The sequence below is a fragment of the Oncorhynchus mykiss genome, chromosome 3 (assembly GCF_057628025.1).
Source record: "Oncorhynchus mykiss isolate SJ-2025 chromosome 3, ASM5762802v1, whole genome shotgun sequence".
Taxonomy (NCBI): domain Eukaryota; kingdom Metazoa; phylum Chordata; class Actinopteri; order Salmoniformes; family Salmonidae; genus Oncorhynchus; species Oncorhynchus mykiss.
In genome coordinates, this window is record NC_143024.1 from 82,472,873 (window position 1) to 82,497,059 (window position 24,187).

Below are 24,187 nucleotides of genomic sequence, written 5' to 3' on the forward strand. Positions count from 1 at the left end.
CTTCTGTTTAGCTGTCCATAACAGGAGCAAGGGCAGAACCCTCTTCAGGACCCCTATGGCTCCAAGGACCACCTTCGGTAATGAGCCATGCAACTGTGTCCTATGATCTTTCCTTCTTGACCTTATTCCATCTTGACCTTATTCTTCTTGACCTTATTCCTTCTTAACCTTGTAGTCTTTTTCAATCTTACACTTTTCATTTCTCTTTCTTTTCCTCAGGAAAGCGTTGACACCATTTCACAGTGTATATCCCGTAGTAGGACATCACATTTCACTCCACAGATTTTGTGTTGTTCTTAAAGTGTGTTATGTTCCTCAGCCCCAACCTCGACCAATAGACAGCACGTCCTGTCCACTCCAAGACCCACAATGCCCCTGGGGCAGAACGAGCCAACCGGTAAACAAACAGACACTTTACTCCCTAACGAGACAGGACGGCTTAACTGTCAGTCAGCTTGGCTGCAGCCAGTGAAAGGCTGGGTGGGTGGGTGCTATTTCAGAGGGATCTTCTTTTATGATTGGCTGCATGAGTACGATTGGCATGCACTAAGTACAGAAGTAGAGAGCCCCTCATCCGGATCTCAGGAGAAGATGGCTGAAAGTTCTAATACTGCCTCAGACAATTGGTCCCCATGGAGGCGGAGCTAGGTTGCCACGGCAGCATGGCCTAGCCTAGTGGTTGGTTGGTCCAGGTGAGAACGACCCTTGAACTTTTGAGCGTATTGCATAAGCGCTGCTTGTTCACGCAATATGTTTCTCATCAGTCACGTCCCACAAACAAGTCACTCGTCTTCCTCTCTCTTCCTCAATCTTTGTCTCATTTTGTTGCTGTCTGTCCAAACATCTATCAGCATCTTGCACCATATGTAACCCACATTCATTAATCTGTTGATTTCAATACTTTTAAAACATTCTACACACAACTGTTCATTTAGAATCATTATTTTAACCCATGCTGCTTTGCTTTCAGCCAGTGTTGAAGGTGTTCTGTCCAGTCTGCATGATAAATGCGCATATTACAGTCTAAAAGGTGTTCAGTCCAGTTTGCATGATAAAGTAGTATATTACAGTCTAGAACAGTGGAATTCAAAGTCGGGGTTGCAACCCCTGCTGAGCCCAACTAATTAGATTTGAGGTGGGATGGGGTCGCAAGAAATTATTTGGAAAAAAAATGGGATCCCCAGAAATTCTGCAGGAAATGGGGTCCCAGCTGAAAATGTTTGAATACCACTGGTCTAGAAGGTGTTCAGTCCAGTCTGCATGATACACAGTAGGAGCAAGTTACAGTCTAGAAGGTGTTCAGACCAGTCTGCATGATACACAGTAGGAGCAAGTTACAGTCTAGAAGCTGTTCAGTCCAGTCTGCAAGGTAAAGTAGCAAATTACAGTCTAGAAGGTGTTCAGTCCAGTCTGCATGATAAAGAAGTAAGTTACAGACTAGGAGGTGTTCAGTCCAGTCTGCATGATAATGTGTCATACTACAAAATGACTCCACTTTCTTCCCAACAGAAGCAGAGCCTCACCGATCTATCATAAAATGTCCTTATTTCTCATAGTGTACTCTTTTTAGTTGTATATTTTAAATATTTTTTTATGTAACCTTTAATTTAACTAGTCAAGTCACCTAAGAATGAATTCTTATTTACAATGACGGCCTACCCCGGCCAAGTCCTGACCCGGACGATGCTGGGCCAACTGTGCGCCGCTCTGTGGGACTCCCAATCACGGCCGGTTGTGAAACAGCCTGGAAGGATACATACAGTGTCTGACTGAAAGTCCCTTCTATCCTTTCTTTATTCACAGCATTCTATCATTTCTGTTATCCCTCTTGAACAAGTGTTAACAAAACATCCAAAAAAGGACACTATACTCTCGACATCATCCCTGAAGTACTTTTGTATATATTTTAGACAGCAGTTATGAAAATAGCACTCATGAGCTAAAAGTTGTCCCAGAAAATGGCCTACTACGTCACATATGTGCAGATATGTGCACCATGTCATTGCTCTCTCTATTGCAGTGTTCATATGCTAGTCGGAACTAGGGAACACTGACATTTCTCACTTGCTGATTTGTTGAACGTGGTACATGTATAACTACAACCAGTTAGTTAGCATGTCGAAAATGTAAGAGTTACCTCTTTCCATTTAGCACTTGAAATCGGCATCTCTCTCTCGCTCTCTCTCTCTCTCTCTCTCTCTCTCTCTCTCTCTCTCTCTCTCTCTCTCTCACTCACTCACTCATTCATTACGTTTATTGCATAACTACACCACAACCAGCCCTCAAAAGCCCCTTCTACCTGGCCTTAACTGTGGTAGCATCAATATTACAATAGCGTATTGAGAAGTGACACAGAAACCCTGGAATGTCATGTTATCTACTCCTCTACAACATTCCAACTCCTTCTCTCTCTCTCTCTCTCTCTCTCTCTCTCTCACTCACTCACTCACTCACTCACTCACTCACTCACTCACTCACTCACTCACTCACTCACTCACTCACTCATTACGTTTATTGCATAACTACACCACAACCAGCCCTCAAAAGCCCCTTCTACCTGGCCTTAACTGTGGTAGCATCAATATTACAATAGCGTATTGAGAAGTGACACAGAAACCCTGGAATGTCATGTTATCTACTCCTCTACAACATTCCAACTCCTTCTCTCTCTCTCTCTCTCACTCACTCTCTCTCCATCTCCCTTTCTGTCTCTATTCCCTCTTTTCTCTCCCTCTTGGAGTCGAAGTAAAGTACCTGATTGGCTTAAACAATCAATCCTAACACCAGGTGATCAACCCTCACCCTGTTAAAACCTCATGGTTCACAGTCCTCCAAAAGCACACAGACAAATGCATTGTGGACAGCAGTCACTCAGTTGTCCTTGTCCTGACAGTCTGGAAGCTGCTTCTATGTGTAGTGACACGTTCTATGCACTACAAACCGCTCCATATGGGCTCAGCTCCTTTCAAATCCAACCCTCTGTATCAACCTCATGCCAGGTAAAGGTTTATATCTGTTATGTGCTGGTTGAACCCATATCAGCCTGGTTATCAGGGAGCATTGCTATCTATTCTCTATGGTTCTTTATTTTATCTGTCAATTCTACAGTTTTTCTAAGCCATTTAAATATTTATTTTTTCCTGTGTCAAAGACCTGTCCTTGGTGTGCTGTCTGTTCTATAAAACATATTTCTATGGCCTCAATGTTCTACTCTCATCTCTCACCCACTCCAGGACGAGCAGACCAGATCAAATCTGCCTCCTCTCTCTCCGTGGACATCACCCGTGCCGCCCCCACCATCCCCTGTGCCTCCCTAACCGTCCCCCGTGCCTCCCCAACCGTCCCCCGTGCTTCCTCCACCGTCCCCCTTGCCTCCTCCACCATCCCCCGTGCCTCCCCCACCATCCCCCGTGCCTCCCCCACCATCCCCCGTGCCTCCCCCACCATCCCCCGTGCTTCCCCAACCGTCCCCCGTGCTTCCTCCACCATCCCCCTTGCCTCCCCCACCCTCCCCTTACCCTCCCCCACCCTCCCCCATGCCTCCCCCCAGCTCCTGCCCTCCCCCACCCTTCCCCTGGCCTCTCCCACGGCCCCTGCGCATAACCCCCATCGTAACACCAGACCCCAACAGGCCAGACCCCAAGAAGCCAGACCCAAGCCTGAGCCTCAGGCCCAGCCCCAACAGGCCCGACCCCAACAGGCCAGACCCCAACAAACCAGACCCCAGCCTGAGCCTCAGGCCCAGCCCCAACAGGTCAGACCCCAAAAGGCCAGACCCCAGCCCGAGACTCAGGCCCAGCCCCAACAGGCCAGACCCCAACAGGTCCAGCCTCAGGCCAAGCCTCAGGCCCAACCTCAGGCCCAACCTCAGGCCCAACCTCAGGCCCAGCCCCAACAGGTCAGACCCCAACAGGTTAGACCCCAACAGGTTAGACCCCAACAGGCCAGACCCCAGTCTGAGACTCAGGCCCAGCCTCAGGCCCAGCCCCAACAGGCCAGACCCCAACAGGCCAGACCCCAGCCAGAGCCTCAGGCCCAGCCCCAACAGCCTGCTAAGGTCACCCAGAACCTACAGACCCCCACGGGTAAAGACCCTGCTCTCTCCACTCACCTCGGCCATAACAGAGAAATAGAAAGATTTATAATGGATCATTGAGTCCAAACGTCTAATCCTCTGATAAAACATAAAGTTCTCTCTCACACAGCTCCCAGCCAATATCAGGTGGGACAACCTCTGCCAAGACCCGCCCTCGCCACTGAGAGGGCAAATAGTAACACCCGGGGTAACGATGACACCATTTTGTCCTATCACCATCTCTGTTGTCATCCAACCTCATGAACCCAAAGCTCTCATTGGTCATGTCTGCTCTCCATCAGTCAATTGTTGGATGACCTCATAGCTTACCCATAATACTATTTTCATCAGTCCGCACACTGTTACTATTGGTTGAATCTGTCTGTGTTGCACTCTGAACCCTTTCTCCCTCCTACCATCCCATTACAACAAACTGTACACCTATACCCTTGCATCTCTCCATCACCCTTTCCCATCCATCTCATCCTTACTACACCACACTCACCCCATTCCTGATCATTCCAGGCACTGGATAGTTTGGTCTCACTGGCATTAAATCATCCATCTTTCATGGAAAAGAAAAGAAGGGCAGTTCAACCAAAGTTTTGTTTCGTATCTCCATCCATTCTTTTCACTTCACTCTTCCTTTCCTTGTCTGCATCTTTCATTCATCCATTGATCCACCCACTCACTCATTCATTTGTTTTTCCATCCAGGGCTCCTACCATCTCACCTGAATGACCTTTGAACCTTGTCTCCATGGGATCGGACCCCTTCTCTCTCTCTAACCCCTCCTACTGCCCCTCTCTCTGATCATATAGGTACCAGCTTCCGGAGACCTTTGACCCCCACCGATCCTCGCTCTCCTATAGGCTCTGCCATTGCCACGGCAGCCAGGAACACGACATTGCCTCGTGGTCGCGTAGCTCTCTACTCCACCCCTAACGGCATCAGACCTCTCTCTCTACCCAGGAACAAAAACATCACCTCCCCCCTCACCTCCGTCACGAGTGAGGGTAACGGAGTAATGTTTTCCTCTTCTTCCTCCTTATCTTCCTCCCTCTGTCCTCACCACTAGCTCAGGTCTCACCTTTTCTTTCTCTCTCTCTCTCTCTCTCTCCTCTCACAAATCGATATGGGTGTCATGTGGTCTTGGTCCACAGTGTGGGTCAAAGAATGTGTAGGCTTAATAATTTCTGCCAATGTTTTTGGAGAGAGAGAGAGAAGAGAGAGAGAGAGAGAGAGAAGAGAGAGAGAGAAGAGAGAGAGAGAGAGAGAGAGAGAGAGAGAGAGAGAGAGAGAGAGAGAGAGAGAGAGAGAGAGAGAGAGAGAGAGAGAGAGAGAGAGAGAGAGAGAGAGAGAGAGAGAGAGAGAGAGAAGAGAGAGAGAGAAGAGAGAGAGAGAGAGAAGAGAGAGAGAGAGAGAGAGAGAGAGAGAGAGAGAGAGAGAGAGAGAGAGAGAGAGAAGAGAGAGAGAGAAGAGAGAGAGAAGAGAGAGAGAGAGAGAGATAGCTACATCTGTGGAACATAGGCCAACTGGCTTCAAATCATTCAAAACACCAGACTGATCTGATCATTTACTTTTAAGAGAATGTGTTTTCAGATTTAATTATGTTATCCACTTTTAGTCTTGTTGTTGTTGTCCTCTCGTGTGTTCCTAGCATGTCTTTAGCATGTTCTCTGCGTTTTCAGACATGCTAAATTGAATGAGCCCTCTTCTCCCTCCAACAGCCGACGGGGAGCACCACAAGGGTCTTGCTATTCCCAAACCTGCAGTCTGGTCCGGAAACCGACTGGGTAAAAAACAGAGATGATTGTTACCTCTCAGTGTGTCTCTCACTCACTAACTAACCCATCTTCCCCGAGAGACGCCATTTTGTTTTATGTTCCCCGCAGCAAGCCCTCCATGCGCTTAAGCCACAACAACTTGTCCCTGTCCTAAGATTGGCAAGCTTGTCTGTTTGTCCGCGTGACTGTCCATTCTCATTGGGCATCCTGTCCATTTGCGTGTTGTGCCTGTTATTGTTGATGTGGGACTGAATCTGCTGCTGTGTTTGTCCACGTTTTGACTGTCAATATGACTGAAACTAAAGAAGAATCCTAGACCTGTTTTTCAGGTCATAAAAGACTGAATCTTACAGTAACTTGATATCTGGTTCGAATTTTCACACAAATCTCCCATTGACGTCAATGCATGATATGCTCGAAAATGTGTTACATCTCAAGCCAAAAAATGACCACAGTCATGGATGTCCACACCTACATTTCACTATAACCAGTTGTTGGCTTCAGTCTCAGCCGGTGTGTGTGTTTCTGTGAAACTGGCAGAGTTTCAGAGGTCATCAAGGAGCTCTAGGGCTTGCAGGAAGCAGCTCTACAGAATTCAAAACACACTGTCTACAAAAACAATCTGAAATACCAATGAAATATTATTACATTTCAAATGTCCCCACAGCAACATTACTCCAATATCTGCCCTTTTTGGTTCTAATGAACTGCAAAATTAAGTCATTGATGTAGTTGTGAATTATGATGTGTCTAAACGGTCGGTCGGTCGGTCGGTCTGTCTGTCTGTCTGTCTGTCTGTCTGTCTGTCTGTCTGTCTGTCTGTCTGTCTGTCTGTCTGTCTGTCTGTCTGTCTGTCTGTCTGTCTGTCTGTCTGTCTGTCTGTCTGTCTGTCTGTCTGTCTGTCTGTCTGTCTGTCTGTCTGTCTGTCTGTCTGTCTGTCTGTCTGTCTGTCTGTCTGTCTGTCTGTCTGTCTGTCTGTCTGTCTGTCTGTCTGTCTGTCTGTCTGTCTGTCTGTCTGTCTGTCTGTCTGTCTGTCTGTCTGTCTGTCTGTCTGTCTGTCTGTCTGTCTGTCTGTCTGTCTGTCTGTCTGTCTGTCTGTCTGTCTGTCTGTCTGTCTGTCTGTCTGTCTGTCTGTCTGTCTGTCTGTCTGTCTGTCTGTCTGTCTGTCTGTCTGTCTGTCTGTCTGTCTGTCTGTCTGTCTGTCTGTCTGTCTGTCTGTCTGTCTGTCTGTCTGTCTGTCTGTCTGTCTGTCTGTCTGTCTGTCTGTCTGTCTGTCTGTCTGTCTGTCTGTCTGTCTGTCTGTCTGTCTGTCTGTCTGTCTGTCTGTCTGTCTGTCTGTCTGTCTGTCTGTCTGTCTGTCTGTCTGTCTGTCTGTCTGTCTGTCTGTCTGTCTGTCTGTCTGTCTGTCTGTCTGTCTGTCTGTCTGTCTGTCTGTCTGTCTGTCTGTCTGTCTGTCTGTCTGTCTGTCTGTCTGTCTGTCTGTCTGTCTGTCTGTCTGTCTGTCTGTCTGTCTGTCTGTCTGTCTGTCTGTCTGTCTGTCTGTCTGTCTGTCTGTCTGTCTTGGGCTTATCTGTCTCATATTACTATGGTCCCATCCACTTCCTGAAGCATGTGTCTCTCAGGGTGAATTCCACACTGGATGGAGTGCTCATATCTGTGTTCTGTACGTCAATGTCTTGCACATTGCACATCTCATGTTTGATTTGATGTTGTTAAACTGTGAATGTGGTCTATATAGTTTATATAGGCCTTACATTGTTTTGGGCCCTCTGCTTTGAGAGTGGATAGTGACCTTGAGTTTCTCGAGTATACAGTGCATTCGGAAAGTATTCAGACCCCTTGACTTTTTCAGAATTTTGTTACGTTACAGCCTTATTCTAAAATTGTTCAATTATATTTTTCCCTCATTAATCTACACACAATACCCCATAATGACAAAAACTTGTTTTTAGAAATTTTTGCAAATTTATAGAAAAATATATAACATTTACATAAGTATTCAGGCCCTTTGCTCAGTACTTTGTTGAAGCACCTTTGGCAGCGATTACAGCCTTGAGTCTTCTTGGGTACGACGCTACAAGCTTGAAACACCTGCATTTGGGGAGCTTCTCCCATTATTTTCTACAGATCCTCTTGGGAAGCGTTGTTGCACAGCTATTTTCAGTTCTTTCCAGAGATGTACTGACTGGGTTCAAGTCCAGGGTCTGGCTGGGCAACTCAAGGACATTCAGAGACTTGTCCCGAAGCCACTCATGCGTTGTCTTGGCTGTGTGCTTAGGGTCGTTGTCCTGTTGGAAGGTGAACATTCGTCCCAGTCTGAGGTCCTGAGTGCTCTGGAGCAGGTTTTCATCAAGGATTTCTCTGTCCTTTGCACCGTTCATCTTTTCCTCGATCCTGACTAGTCTCCCAGTCCCTGCCGCTGAAAAACATCCCCACAGCATGATGCTGCCACCACCATGCTTTACCGTAGGGATGGTTTTTCCTCCAGATGTGACGCTTGGCATTCAGGCCAAAGAGTTCAATCTTGGTTTCATCAGATCATATAATCTAGTTTCTAATGGCTTGAGAGTCCTTTGGGTGCCTTCTACAGAGTAGTGCAGGCGGGCTGTCATGTGCCTTCTACAGAGTAGTGGCTTCTGTCTGGCCACTCTACCTTAAAGGCCTGATTGGTGGATTGCTGAATAGATGTTTGTCCTTCTGGAAGGTTCTCCTTTGTTTTGGTAAACTTCCCCAGATCTGTGCATCGAGACAATCCTGTCTCTACGGACAATTACCTCCACCTCATGGCTTGGTTTTTGCTCTGACATGCGCTGCCAATTGTGGGGACCTCATATAGACAAGTGTGTGCCTTTTCAAATCATGTACAATCAAATTTACCACAGGTGGACTACAATCAAATTGTAGAAACATCTCAAGGATGATCAATAGAATCAGGATGTACCAGAGTTCAGTTTAGAGTCTCATAGTAAAGGGTCTGAATACTTATTTAAATAAGGTATTTCATTTTCTTTATTTTTGAAATTTGCAAAAATATCTAAATCCTTTTTCCACTTCGTCAATAGGTGGTATTGTGTGTAGATTGATGAAAAAAACAAACAGATTGAATAAATTTTACATTTTAACATCACCAAATGTTGAGAAAGGGGAGAGGTCTGAATGCTTTCCGATTGCACTGAATGTTTCAACAAGCATGACAGTCATTTTGTAAATCAGTGGAAAATATTTTCTCAGGGAATATGTTTCTGGGCAAACCTAAAGCACAGTGTTTTTCACTGTCTTGCCAGAGGATTCTGACAGAAACCAGCGCACACAACAATCTACTGCTGGTAAAGCTCACACTTCAAAACAGTGTGTGTGTGTTTGTATTTGTGTGGGAGCATGTGTGTGTGTGTGTGTGTGTGTCACTGCTGTTGTAAAACAGTGCAGCGGTTAGGTGTTTTTCACCCAAAGAGACCAGTGAGTGTTTTGTGGGGTGTTGTGAATAATCTGGTTCTCCCATAGCCAGATGCAGGGTTCAGGATGATAAACAGAGCTTCCTCATGATGTCACACCTCCCATAATGCTGATCCCCATCACCCAATGAGCAGTCAACAAAAGTTGAAGATTTAATTTTGGGGGAAAAAAGCATTTATGGAGCCTCGAGGTTTTACGCACAGCCACATTTTCTTTGGCTGAAAGCGACACACACTGTGGCTCTCCAAGACTTTCCCACGCTTGGCTTCAAGTTCTACTTTTCCTTGTCTGGTCTTCGTAGCCCCATTGAGGTTGGAGCTCAGTCTGATTTACCCCTGAAAGAGTGACAGGCATGCAGGGTCAGATCCGACTGGGCCAGGGGGTCGACACAAGCCAAGTTAATATTTCTGAATGTGTTGTGGTGGTGGTGGGGGGGGGGTGTAATATTTATGAGAGGGCTTAGGAACAGTAGATACCCTAGAGGAGATCACAACCACTAATCATTCTCTTGAGATAAGAGTGTGCCAAGTGGAAATGACATGATGTAACATGGGGCCACCTGGGCTGCACACTGGGTGTTCAGAGCTATAGACATAGGCTACAGTGAATAGAATGAACCAGTCTCCCAAGCATTCAAAGAACTGCCTCAATCACACTCAGATAGTGCCTACCACATCAAAGTCAACAGTATGGAGAGATGACGCATGTCCAGTAAGTGCATTTACTCAATGAATCCTGAACTAGGGTTGCCAACTCTCTCAGTTTGGCCAGGAAAAAAGATATTCAGGGAGAATTTCCTGAACTGGATTGCTTAATAGTAGATCTGAGTTCAGTCTGAGTGGCCTGTTCTGAGTTTGATACTTCAGAGTCTTCATCACAGAGCTTTGCCCCTAAAATCAGTCCACAGCCTGCTAAAGCTCCAACAGACTTTAAAAGAACATCATTTAGCGGGAGTTTGAACTGGCGTCCGCCTTATTCCCTGGGTTGTGTTTAGTCTGATCCTATTCGTAGTTTCTGGAATAGGAACAATATAGGGATTGTGAAGAATTTTGGCTTGGCTGTAGCAGAGGATTAATTGAGACCAGGTTTCTTGCTTTTCGTCTAAAAGATATAAGAACATGCGTAAAATGTTATGGTGTCTCAGGGGTCTATTCAATCAGCTCTGCTTTAGTTGACATCCACATAGTGGCTGTTTTGGCGGTGTCGGAGGAGGAACTGCATTAGAGCTGTTAAATCCACAAGCTGCTCCTGTGGCATTATACCTAAAGCGCACACCGGCATTGGCTGCTTGGAGTCACATTAAGAGAAATCCCATGCAGACTTTTTTTTAATAGTTCGGACACTGGAATGTGAGATGTAATCAACAACTCGATTAGTCTGATATAAATCCTCATTATTTAGTTTAATGATTTTCAAATTGAGCGTAATTATTTCTACAGTAAATGACTACACTTTCTTGTTCTGAATTATAACACAAGTGGGACGGTGTGGCTTTGTGGCAATAATCAAGAGCAGTTGCTCATTGATTTGACAGCTGCAGTTCCACCTCCGACACCGCCAAAATATCAGCTACAGTGCCTTCAGAAAGTATGCAGACCATTCGACTTTATACACATTTTGTTACATTACAGCCTTATTCTAAAATAGATTAAATAATTAAACCTATTCAGGAAACTACACACACTACACAATAATGACAAAGCAAAAACAGTTTTTTTGACATTTGTGAAAATTTATAAAAAATTAAAAACAGAAATACCTTATTTACATAAGTATTCAAAAACTTTGCTATGAGACTTTCCATTCCATTCCATTGATCATCCTTGAGACGTTTCTACAACTTGATTTAATTCCACCTGTGGTAAATTCAGTTGATTGGACATGATTTGGAAAGGCACACACCTGTCTATATTTTGTCCGACAGTTGACAGTGAATGTCAAAAACCAAGCCATGAGGTTGAAGGAATTGCCCGTAGAGGTCCGAGACAGGATTGTGTCGAGGCACAGATCTGGGGAAGGGTACCAAAACATTTCTGCAAGATTGAAGGTCCCCAAGAACACAGTGGCCTCAATCAATCTTAAAAAGTCCTGCGTCCCTGTCTTCCTGACCAAGAACCCGATGGTCAGGCTGACAGAACTCCAGAGTTCATCTGTGGAGATGGGAGAACCTTCCAGAAGGACAAGCATCACTGTAGCACTACACCAATCTGGTCTTTATGGTAGAGTGGCCAGACTGAAGCCACTCCTCAGTAAAAGGCACATGACAGCCCACTTGGAGTTTGCCAAAAGGCACCTAAAGACTCTCAGACCATGAGAAACAAGATTTTCTGGTCTGTTGAAACCAAGATTGAACTCTTTGGCCTGAATGCCAAGCGTCACTTCTAGAGGATACCTAGCACGATCCTTACGGTGAAGCATGGTGGTGGCACCATCCTTACAGTGAAGCATGGTGGTGGCACCATCATGCTGTGGGGATGTTTTTCAGCGGTAGGGACTGGGAGACTTGTCAGGATGAGGGAAATATTAACACAGCAAAGTACGGAGAGATCCTTGATGAAAACTTGATCCAGAGCACTCAGGACCTCAGAAAGGGGTGAAGGTTCACTTTCCAACAGGACAATGACCCTAAGCACACAGCCAAGACAACGCAGGAGTGGCTTCGGGACAGGTCTCTGAATGTCCTTGAGTGGCCCAGCCAGAGCCCGGACCTGAACCCGATCAAAATTCTCTGGTGAGACCTGAAAATAGCTGTGCAGCGAACCTTCCTATTCGACCTGACAGAGCTTGAGAGGATCTGCAGAGAAGAATGGGAGAAACTTCCCAAATACAGGTGTGCCAAGCTTGTAGTGTCATACCCAAGAAGACTCAAGGCTGTAATCGCTGCCAAAGGTGCTTCAACAAAGTACTGAGTAAAGCGTCTGAATACTTATGTAAATGCAATATTTCATTTTTTTCTATTAGCAAACATTTCTAAAATCCTGTTTTTGCTTTTTCATTATGGGGTATTGTGTGTCGATTGATGTGGGAAAACACTATTTAATACCTTTTAGAATAAGGCTGTAAAACCTAACAAAATGTGGAAAACGTCAAGGGGTCTGAAAACATTCCGTATGTGTCGGCTATCACTGGTAAATGCTTGATCTTATTGAATCTATGCCTCGGTCTTGCTGACAATTTCTTTGAATCCTCGTGTGGTTTTTAGGTTTCTTCTGATTGCTGCTCTTGTGTTTTTTGTGTGACGGCTAGGTTTATAGTTGAAGGTTATTAAGAGTGTATGTGCTGTTACTCATAGCCTATGGCTGTGCAATGTAGTAGGAATTCTCAGTCCAATCTGTTGGGCCTGTTTGTATGGCAATGCTTCTGTCCATCACCATCTCCTCTCCTGTGGTTCAGTTGACACTGCGGATTCTCTCTTCTTCATCCCTCGTGAAAAGTATTCCACTGTTTTTTCAAAAGCACAATATTCATCCTCAGTTATGAGTTAATAGGCCTCTCATCAGTGCACTCCAGCGGCCTCCAAATATGTAGTTCCTAACCTTGCTATGGCCTCTATTTCCCAGGCTCCCCTGCAGTCCTGCGTCCCTCTCTTCCTGTCAACAAGAGGCCCAACCTGGTGGGGAAAACAGGGAACAAGGGTGAGGGCAGAACTGACCACTGTTTTGGCTACTGAATACTTTGACTTCTGTTAAAGCAACACTTTAACAAGTTTTGCACTGACATCTTAATTTTGTCGTCATTTTGATGGTTCTTCCTTCCCTCAGTAAAGTTCTAAAGTGCCTTGCACTTCTCTGAAGAATACACACACAGCTTTAAACCACTTCTCTGAAGAAAACACACACAGCTTTAAACCACTTCTCTGAAGAATACACACACAGCTTTAAACCACTTCTCTGAAGAAAACACACACATCTTTAAACCACTTCTCTGAAGAATACACACACAGCTTTAAACCACTTCTCTGAAGAATACACACACAGCTTTAAACCACTTCTCTGAAGAATACACACACAGCTTTAAACCACTTCTCTGAAGAATACACACACAGCTTTAAACCACTTCTCTGAAGAATACACACACAGCTTTAAACCACTTCTCTGAAGAATACACACACAGCTTTAAACCACTTCTCTGAAGAATACACACACAGCTTTAAACCACTTCTCTGAAGAATACACACACAACTTTAAACCACTTCTCTGAAGAATACACACACAGCTTTAAACCACTTCTCTGAAGAATACACACACAGCTTTAAACCACCTCTCTGAAGAATACACACACAGCTTTAAACCACCTCTCTGAAGAATACACACACAGCTTTAAACCACTTCTCTGAAGAATACACACACAGCTTTAAACCACTTCTCTGAAGAATACACACACAGCTTTAAACCACTTCTCTGAAGAATACACACACAGCTTTAAACCACTTCTCTGAAGAATACACACACAGCTTTAAATGTAACAACTGTGTGTGAGTGCCTGTGATGAGTGCGCACCTGCCAGTATGTATGTGTGCATGTGTGTGCCTGTGTGTATGTGTGCAGTATGTGTGTGTTGTTCTGACTCACTTCTCTTACATAACATCAACACAATTATGCAACGCACATATTTCATATATTTTCCTTCAGCAGGAAAACCTCTTAGAGATACACCTGGCTGGGTAGCAGATGATCACAACTGTATCTGTAGCTAATATGACTGAGCTGTGTTTTCTACCCCCTGTCCTCAGATAAGCCTATAGACCTGAAGCAGGGAGACAAGGAATCCATCTTGAAGTCCTTCCCTCTGGTTACGACTAAGCCCTCCAAACAAAAGACCACAACCATCGCCCCGGCCTTGAACGGTACGGTTCAGTGACTGTGTTTCTAAGAATAGACACTATATAAATACAGTGCATTTGGAAAGTATTCAGACATCTTGATTTTTTCCTGATTTTTTCCCCCCTCGTCAATCTACACACAATACCCCATAATGACAAAGCAAAAACAGGTTTATAGAAATGTTAGGAAATTTACAAAAACTTAGAACCGAAAATATTTACACAAGTATTCAGACCCTTTACTCAGTACTTTGTTATGGAGCACACCGCCATGCAATCTCCATAGACAAACATTGGCTGTAGAATGTCCTTACTGATTAGCTCAGTGACTTTCAATGTGGCACCGTCATAGGATGCCACTTTTCAAACAAGTCAGTTCGTCAAAATCGTGCCAATCTAGTGCTTCCCCTGTCAACTGTAAGTGCTGTTATTGTGAAGTGGAAACGTTTAGGAGCAACAACAGCTCAGTCGCGAAGTGGTAAGCCACACAAGCTCACAGAACAGGACTGCTGAGTACTGAAGCGTTTAACACCTAAACATCGTCTGTCCTCGGTTTCAACATTCACTACCGAGTTCCAAATAGCCTCTGTAAGCAAATTCAGCACAATAATTGTTTGTTGGGAGCTTCATGAAATAGGTTTCCATGGCCGAGAAGCTGCACACAAGCCTAAGATCACCATGTGCAATGCCAAACGTTGGCTGGAGTGGTGTAAAGCTCGCCGCCATTAGACTCTGGAGCAGTGGAAACATGTTCTCTGGAGTGATGAATCACGCTTCACCATCTGGCAGTCCAATGGACAAATCTGGGTTTGGCGGAAAAAATATATAAGATACACTACATTTCAACAACACAAATCAATTATTACTATCAACCAAAACACTCGCAAACCTCTGGAAACCTCAGTGAATTCATCCCTCATCAGTGTTCTAAACTGCCCTATTGGCACCAAGGTTTTCAGATGTAATGTGGATTGTAAATTATACCAAACATGGGGGGTGGGCGTTAAAACTAAAGACTGATTGACGTAGGTTGGTAGAGACACGAGGGACTTCTAGAGTTAACCAACCATGTGAGCGGGTTTGGTGCCTCATATTGTTATACTTTATTTTTTTTATACACCTTGTCGAGGCCCATTTCAGTATCAAAGTCCTTAGATATGCTGTGGGTCTATAAATATAGAAACACAGTGATGCCTATGATCTAAGCTATTTAACACTGCTGAAACATCAAGAATATCATTTGAAGTGCTTAGCTGAAGTTCTTAGCTGGCAGTTGCGGACTGTAGGACTGAGCCAGAGATTGAGGACAAAGTTCTGCCGGGGAATGTTGACATATCATCACAGTACTCTCATAGCATGCACACACACTCACTTTGTTGTTTCTCAATCTCATCATCCATCTCTCTGTAGCCACTCGTAATGAGCCAGGTGACAACTCTTCTGTGTTCAGCTCTCTGCCTGCTTCGGAAGTGGACGCCTTGGGCAAGAAGCGCTTCGTAGGTAAGGACACATGCATCATAACAGTCTTCAACAACTCCCCATGACCTAACTCGCGGTGGACAGGGGCTGGAGGATCACTGAGGACAATAGCCTGGAGAACATTAGCCTTTCGTGCTTCCTCTTACCGCCAGTTGTTATGGATTTGTCTTGTCTGTATCCAGATGGTTGGCTGAGCTCCAGCTGATTTAGAACTCTTGTCTATGGAGTACAGATGTCAGAGATGTTAACAATAATACCACTATACAGCTGATCATAAGCTGTTCGAGGTCTATTTCAATGAATGCAATGTATAATTAATTGCATGTACCCCGGATGTAGAACAATATGTACATTATAAGTGCTCTGAAAAACATTTACCTAAATCTGTAGTTACAATGTTTTTATCCTATTGTGATTCTCTGTAGATCAGTTGGTAGAGCTTGGCGCTAGCAATGCCAGGATAGTGGGTTTAATTCCCACAACCACCTGTATGTAAAATGTAATCCTATGCCGCATTAATGAAAGTCGCTTTGGCTAAAATCGTCTGCTAAATGACGTATGTTATCCTACAGAGTTCTGTGTCTTTTAAGATGTTATTGTTTGAGCACCAACCCTTTAATGTCTTTTCCAGCCCCTCATGTGCTCTATAAGACGGACAAGAAGCCAGACGAGCCGTGTTCCATAACACACTCCCTCAGCTTCTTCCCTGAGGAGGAGGGGGTGGAGCAGAACGTCACCGCACCCCCCCGCTTGTCCCCCTCCAATGTCACCGTGGTGACCGTGGAGGGATGCCCCTCCTTCATCATCCTGGACTGGGAGAAGACTGACAACGACACCACAGGTTTGTGTGTGAGTGTGTGTTCGTATATATGTGTGTGTGTGTGTGCGCGTATATATATATATATGTGTGCGCGTATATATATATATATGTGTGTGTGTGTGTGTGTGTGTGTGTGTGTGTGTGTACGTGCGTGTGTGCGCATATATATGTGTGTGTGTGCGTATACGTGTGTGTGTGTGTGTGTGTGTGTGTGTGTGTGTGTGTGTGTGTGTGTGTGTGTGCGTGTGCGTGTGCGTATGTGCGCATATACAGTGCCTTGCGAAAGTATTCGGCCCCCTTGAACTTTGCGACCTTTTGCCACATTTCAGGCTTCAAACATAAAGATATAAAACTGTATTTTTTTGTGAAGAATCAACAACAAGTGGGACACAATCATGAAGTGGAACGACATTTATTGGATATTTCAAACTTTTTTAACAAATCAAAAACTGAAAGATTGGGCGTGTAAAATTATTCAGCCCCCTTAAGTTAATACTTTGTAGCGCCACCTTTTGCTGCGATTACAGCTGTAAGTCGCTTGGGGTATGTCTCTATCAGTTTTGCACATCGAGAGACTGACATTTTTTCCCATTCCTCCTTGCAAAACAGCTCGAGCTCAGTGAGGTTGGATGGAGAGCATTTGTGAACAGCAGTTTTCAGTTCTTTCCACAGATTCTCGATTGGATTCAGGTCTGGACTTTGACTTGGCCATTCTAACACCTGGATATGTTTATTTTTGAACCATTCCATTGTAGATTTTGCTTTATGTTTTGGATCATTGTCTTGTTGGAAGACAAATCTCCGTCCCAGTCTCAGGTCTTTTGCAGACTCCATCAGGTTTTCTTCCAGAATAGTCCTGTATTTGGCTCCATCCATCTTCCCATCAATTTTAACCATCTTCCCTGTCCCTGCTGAAGAAAAGCAGGCCCAAACCATGATGCTGCCACCACCATGTTTGACAGTGGGGATGGTGTGTTCAGGGTGATGAGCTGTGTTGCTTTTACGCCAAACATAACGTTTTGCATTGTTGCCAAAAAGTTCAATTTTGGTTTCATCTGACCAGAGCACCTTCTTCCACATGTTTGGTGTGTCTCCCAGGTGGCTTGTGGCAAACTTTAAACAACACTTTTTATGGATATCTTTAAGAAATGGCTTTCTTCTTGCCACTCTTCCATAAAGGCCAGATTTGTGCAATATACGACTGATTGTTGTCCTATGGACAGAGTCTCCCACCTCAGCTGTAGATCTCTGCAGTTCATCCAGAGTGATCATGGGCCTCTTGGCTGCATCTCTGATCAGTCTTCTCCTTGTATGAGCTGAAAGTTTAGAGGGACGGCCAGGTCTTGGTAGATTTGCAGTGGTCTGATACTCCTTCCATTTAAATATTATCGCTTGCACAGTGCTCCTTGGGATGTTTAAAGCTTGGGAAATCTTTTTGTATTTATCATCATTAGTCATTTAGGTCAACATTGGATCATTCAGAGATCCTCACTGAACTTCTGGAGAGAGTTTGCTGCACTGAAAGTAAAGGGGCTGAATAATTTTGCACGCCCAATTTTTCAGTTTTTTATTTGTTAAAAAAGTTTGAAATATCCAATAAATGTCGTTCCACTTCATGAGTGTGTCCCACTTGTTGTTGATTCTTCACAAAAAAATACAGTTTTATATCTTTATGTTTGAAGCCTGAAATGTGGCAAAAGGTCGCAAAGTTCAAGGGGGCCGAATACTTTCGCAAGGCACTGTATATGTGTGTGTGTGTGTGCGAATGATTGTGTGTGCGAATGTGTGTGTGTGTGTATGTGATTGTGTGTGTGTGCTGATACACGCGTGTGTGCGCATATGTGTGTGTGTGTGTGTGTGCAAGGGCACATGCGCAGAGGTTCATAATGCTCTCTAGGTTATTGAAGGGTGAAGTCCTAACTCATAAGACTCTATTACAATGGGTCTTTTAATAACATCCTGAAACTCCATCTGTGCTCCATCAGGATAACTCTACAATAAGAACATGTCGTGGAGGTGGAGTGTTGCGACAACATATTTTCAGAACGCTTTCTTTGGCCCAGTCCTTGTCAACCGCACCCAAATCCTCAGAGTCCTGTCTTTAAATGTTATATTTGCCTCGTTGAGACACATACATCACATATGTATGATATCAATGAGGTTGTAAAGATATAATTAAACATGTTGTGTGGATTTGCTGCTTCTCGTTTGATCAGAGTATGAGGTCATTTCAAGGACCCAAGGACCCAATGGAGAAGAGGTGTCCATCCTGACTACCAACCAGACTCACACTGCTGTGGAGAATTTAAAACCAGAGAGCAGGTGTGTGTCTGTGTTTGTTTTTATGTGGTGTGTGGAGGCTTGCTGGGGCAGGGTTGGGTTGGGAAGGTTCATTGTGTTTCTAATTATGCTGGATCCTGATATTGGTGTTGGCTGGGAGTTAGAGATTCATAGAATAAACCAGATTAACCAGAACCTTATCCTCGGCTGGGTCTGTTTCACCCACCACAACGTCTGAACATCACATACTTTATGGTGGTGTGTGTGTGTGTGTGTGTGTGTGTGTGTGTGTGTGTGTGTGTGTGTGTGTGTGTGTGTGTGTGTGTGTGTGTGTGTGTGTGTGTGTGTGTGTGTGTGTGTGTTTGTGTGTGTGTGTTTAAGTGAGAGAGTGTGAATGTATGTGTGTGTACATTCACACTGTGTTTAAGTGAGAGAGTCTCTGTGTGTGTGTGTCTGTGTGAGAGAGAGAATAGGAGAGAGAGGCAGAGAGAAAGAGAAAGAGCAAGAGAGAGAGGGAGATGGAGAAGTAGAGAAAGGGAGAGGGGGGCCATGAGCAAGCACTGCCCTCTGCTCAAGGCTGTAGAGAATACAAATATTAAGTCTCATAGTGCTGGAGACGGGTGGAATATAAACTCAAGCTCCACAAAGTTTAAGATTATAGTGAACAAGTGTAACTAAGGTTTATTTTTGTGTACGTGAAACACAGGTGGCTGGTGGCACCATAATTGGGGAGGACGGGCTCATAGTAATGGCTGGACTGGAACTAATGGAATGGTATCAAATACGTCAAACGCACAGTTTCCATATGTTTATATACCATTCCATTCACTCCATTCCAGCCATTATTATGAGCAGTCCTCCCCTCAGCAGCCTCCTGTGATGTGGAATCTCCCGTTTACATTCCTTTGCTGGGAAAGCTATCTCACCATGGCGATCGGAATAGAAAGTTCTGTATATAAAAAGGAGATTTTGGAATGACTGAGCTGGTTTAACATCATGCTGACTTTTTCTCTTTCCTTTTTCAGTTACGAGTTCAAAGTAAAACCCAAGAATGAGCTTGGGGAAGGGCCTGCCAGTGAGGCGGTGTCGTTCAACACAGAGTCAGGTAGGTGTAGAGCCAAAATGGACTCCACTGTATCAAATCAAATGTTATTGGTCACATACACGTGTTTGGCAGTTATTGTGGGTGTAGCGAAATGCTTGTGTTTCTAGCTCCAACAGTGCAGTAATATCTAACAAGTAATATCTAACAATTCCACAACATATACCCAATGCTCACAAATCTAAGTAAAGAGATGATGAATTAAGACTATGTATTAAGAATATATAATTATATGGATTGAGCAATATCAGAGCAGCCAGTATGTCTGATTACACTTCCATAATGGAGCCGGAATGGAGGCCAGCTCCAGATAGAAGTTCCCATTGGGCATGGATATATCTATGATCAGCTTTCCATTCCCATATCCAAATGTTAACCGTTGATGGAAACCATGCAAAAGGGACCATAAATCAGAACCTTGACCTAGGACCACAATTCCCACTGTTTGCATTATATAGCCCCATTGGCTGGGCCAGTAAATTAGTAATAAAACTCGAATAACAATCTTACTTTCAACTTGAATACTTTGCATTAGCTTGGCTCCGCCTCTAAGTGCTGTATCAAACACTGATATCACATGCTTTTCAGATATGTGTCTCTAATTACTTTCTTGCTCATGGTATTAACCTTTGGCCAATAGATGTGTGTAAGTAATTAGCTGCTCACCATTAGCATGGCCTAGCATGTCAGAGGTGTGCAATAAGACTGTTGTTAATGACTCCAACATGCCTTTTCCGTTTTGGTAACCTTGACGAGCACTGGGTCATGTCTGGTCGAGACCTATCGGTCCTGTCTGTCTGTCAGGCTTTTCATCACTCCTCTAATCAAAAAACAACACACACTAGTCTCCAGGAAGAGATGGACAACTATTACCAGGGTGCAACTTTGCGAGGGGGGTGTTTGGGGACTTGATCATGTTGGTCATAGTTAGGTTTAGTGCTCTATTCAATCAGCCGACATCCGCATAGAGGTTGTTTTGGCGGTGTCGGAGGTGGAACTGCGTTAGAGCTGTCAAATCCACAAGTGGCTCCTGGCATTATACAAGAAGCAGGTTAAACAGCGTGAACAATATACAGGTACACTTTGTGCTGGGGACAACAAAAGGCCACTAAAATGTGCAGTTTTGTCACACAACACAATGCCACGTGTCTCAAATTTTGAGGGAGCTTGCAATTGGCATGCTGACTGCAGGAATGTCTCCCAGAGCTGTTGCCAGAGAATTGAATGTTAATTTCTCTACCATAAGCTGCCTCCAATGTCATTTTAGAGATTTTGGGTACGTCCAACCGGCCTCACAACTGCAGACCATGTGGAACCACGCCAGCCCAGGACCTCCACATGCGGCTTCTTCACCTGCGGGATCGTCTGAGACCAGCCACCCAGACAGCTGATGAAACTGTGGGTTTGCACAACCAGAGAATTTCGGCACAAACTGCAGAAACCGTTTCAGGGAAGCTCATCTGTGTGCTCATTGTCCCCACCAGGCGTCGTAACCGACTTCAGTGGGCAAATAGTCGCCTTTGAAGGCCACTGGCATGCTGGAGAAGTGTGCTCTTCATGGATGAATCAGCGTTTCAACTGTACTGGGCTGACGGCAGACAGCGTCGTGTGGGCGAGCGGTTTGCTGATGTCAACATTGTGAACCGAGTGCCCCATGGTGGGAGTGGGGTTATGGTATGGGCAGGCATAAGCTAAGGACAACGAACACAATTGCATTTTATCGATGACAGTTTGAATGCACAGAGATACAGTGACGAGATCCTAAAGGCCCATTGTCGTGACATTCATCCGCTGCCATCATCTCATGTTTCAGCATGATAATGCACGGCCCGATGTCACAAGGATCTGTACACATTTCCTGGAAGCTGACAGTGTCCCAGTTCTTCCAGGGCCTTCATACTCACCAGACATGTCACCCATTGAGCATGTTTGGGGTGCTCTGGATCAATGTGTTCGACAGCGTGTTCTAGTTCCCCCCCCCAAGTGGGAAAACATTCCACAGGCTTGCGAAGGAGATGTCATGTTGCATGAGGCAAATGATGGTCACACCAGATACTGACTGGCTTTCTGATATTAAAATATATGTGACCAACAGATGCATATCTGTATCCCAGTCATGAAATCCATAGATCAGGGCCTAATGAATTCATTTCAATTGACTGATTTCGTTATATGAACTGTAACTCAGTAAAATCTTTGAAATTGTTGCATGTGGCATTTATATTTTTGTTCAGTGTACCTAAAGGGGACATTGCCATTGGCTGCACAGAGTCACATTAAGATACATCCCATGCAGCCTTTATTTGGGATAGGGGGCAGCATTTTCACTTTTGGATGAATAGTGTGCCCAGAGTAAACTGCCTCCTACTCAGTCCCAGATGCTAATATACGGATATTATTATTATTAGTATTGGATAGAAAACACTCGGAAGTTTCTAAAACTGTTTGAATGATGTATGTGAGTATAACAGAACTCATAAAGCAGGCAAAACCCTGAGAAAAAAATCCAAACAGGAAGTGGGAAATCTGAGGTTTGAAGTTCCGCTTGCGGAACCCCAGTCCTAGACAGGTTACAAGTTGGAACACTGGAATGTGAGATGTAATCTACACCTCCATAAGGAACACTGGAATGTGAGATGTAATCTACACCTCCATAAGGAACACTGGAATGTGAGATGTAATATACACCTCCATAAGGAACACTGGAATGTGAGATGTAATATACACCTCCATAAAGAACACTGGAATGTGAGATGTAATCTACACCTCCATAAGGAACACTGGAATGTGAGATGTAATCTACACCTCCATAAGGAACACTGGAATGTGAGATGTAATCTACACCTCCATAAGGAACACTGGAATGTGAGATGTAATCTACACCTCCATAAGGAACACTGGAATGTGAGATGTAATCTACACCTCCATAAAGAACACTGGAATGTGAGATGTAATCTACACCTCCATAAGGAACACTGGAATGTGAGATGTAATCTACACCTCCATAAGGAACACTGGAATGTGAGATGTAATCTACACCTCCATAAGGAACACTGGAATGTGAGATGTAATCTACACCTCCATAAGGAACACTGGAATGTGAGATGTAATCTACACCTCCATAAGGAACACTGGAATGTGAGATGTAATATACACCTCCATAAGGAACACTGGAATGTGAGATGTAATATACACCTCCATAAGGAACACTGGAATGTGAGGTGTAATCTACACCTCCATAAAGAACACTGGAATGTGAGATGTAATCTACACCTCCATAAGGAACACTGGAATGTGAGATGTAATCTACACCTCCATAAGGAACACTGGAATGTGAGATGTAATATACACCTCCATAAAGAACACTGGAATGTGAGATGTAATATACACCTCCATAAGGAACACTGGAATGTGAGATGTAATCTACACCTCCATAAGGAACACTGGAATGTGAGATGTAATCTACACCTCCATAAGGAACACTGGAATGTGAGATGTAATATACACCTCCATAAGGAACACTGGAATGTGAGATGTAATCTACACCTCCGTAAGGAACACTGGAATGTGAGATGTAATCTACACCTCCATAAGGAACACTGGAATGTGAGATGTAATCTACACCTCCATAAGGAACACTGGAATGTGAGATGTAATATACACCTCCATAAGGAACACTGGAATGTGAGATGTAATCTACACCTCCATAAGGAACACTGGAATGTGAGATGTAATATACACCTCCATAAGGAACACTGGAATGTGAGATGTAATATACACCTCCATAAGGAACACTGGAATGTGAGATGTAATATACACCTCCATAAGGAACACTGGAATGTGAGATGTAATCTACACCTCCATAAGGAACACTGGAATGTGAGATGTAATCTACACCTCCATTAGGAACACTGGAATGTGAGATGTAATATACACCTCCATAAGGAACACTGGAATGTGAGATGTAATATACACCTCCATAAGGAACACTGGAATGTGAGATGTAATCTACACCTCCATAAGGAACACTGGAATGTGAGATGTAATCTACACCTCCATTAGGAACACTGGAATGTGAGATGTAATCTACACCTCCATTAGGAACACTGGAATGTGAGATGTAATCTACACCTCCATAAAGAACACTGGAATGTGAGATGTAATCTACACCTCCATAAAGAACACTGGAATGTGAGATGTAATATACACCTCCATAAGGAACACTGGAATGTGAGATGTAATCTACACCTCCATAAGGAACACTGGAATGTGAGATGTAATCTACACCTCCATAAGGAACACTGGAATGTGAGATGTAATCTACACCTCCATAAAGAACACTGGAATGTGAGATGTAATCTACACCTCC

The 24,187-nt window shown here is 44.2% G+C and overlaps 1 protein-coding gene across 13 annotated transcripts in view; it reads left to right on the forward strand.

Moving 5' to 3' along the window:
- LOC110520508 (target of Nesh-SH3) overlaps positions 1-24,187 on the forward strand; it is a 55,095-nt gene that overhangs the window by 17,461 nt on the left and 13,447 nt on the right. For 2 of the 13 annotated variants that reach the window (XR_016494838.1, XM_090230286.1), the window contains exons 8-19: positions 12-77; positions 320-397; positions 3,234-4,085; positions 4,206-4,283; positions 4,897-5,091; positions 5,806-5,871; positions 12,876-12,950; positions 14,048-14,161; positions 15,548-15,637; positions 16,248-16,457; positions 18,653-18,758; positions 19,742-19,821. Coding sequence is in view for 10 of the 13 variants with exons in the window: in XM_090230286.1 (XP_090086412.1) it covers positions 12-77; positions 320-397; positions 3,234-4,085; positions 4,206-4,283; positions 4,897-5,091; positions 5,806-5,871; positions 12,876-12,950; positions 14,048-14,161; positions 15,548-15,637; positions 16,248-16,457; positions 18,653-18,758; positions 19,742-19,821 (2,010 nt within the window). In the remaining 3 variants the exon portion in view is untranslated. The remainder of the gene's footprint in view (positions 1-11; positions 78-319; positions 398-3,233; positions 4,086-4,205; positions 4,284-4,896; positions 5,092-5,805; positions 5,872-12,875; positions 12,951-14,047; positions 14,162-15,547; positions 15,638-16,247; positions 16,458-18,652; positions 18,759-19,741; positions 19,822-24,187) is intronic. The other 11 variants (XR_016494839.1, XM_036975062.2, XR_016494840.1 and 8 more) reach the window with 9 other exon arrangements.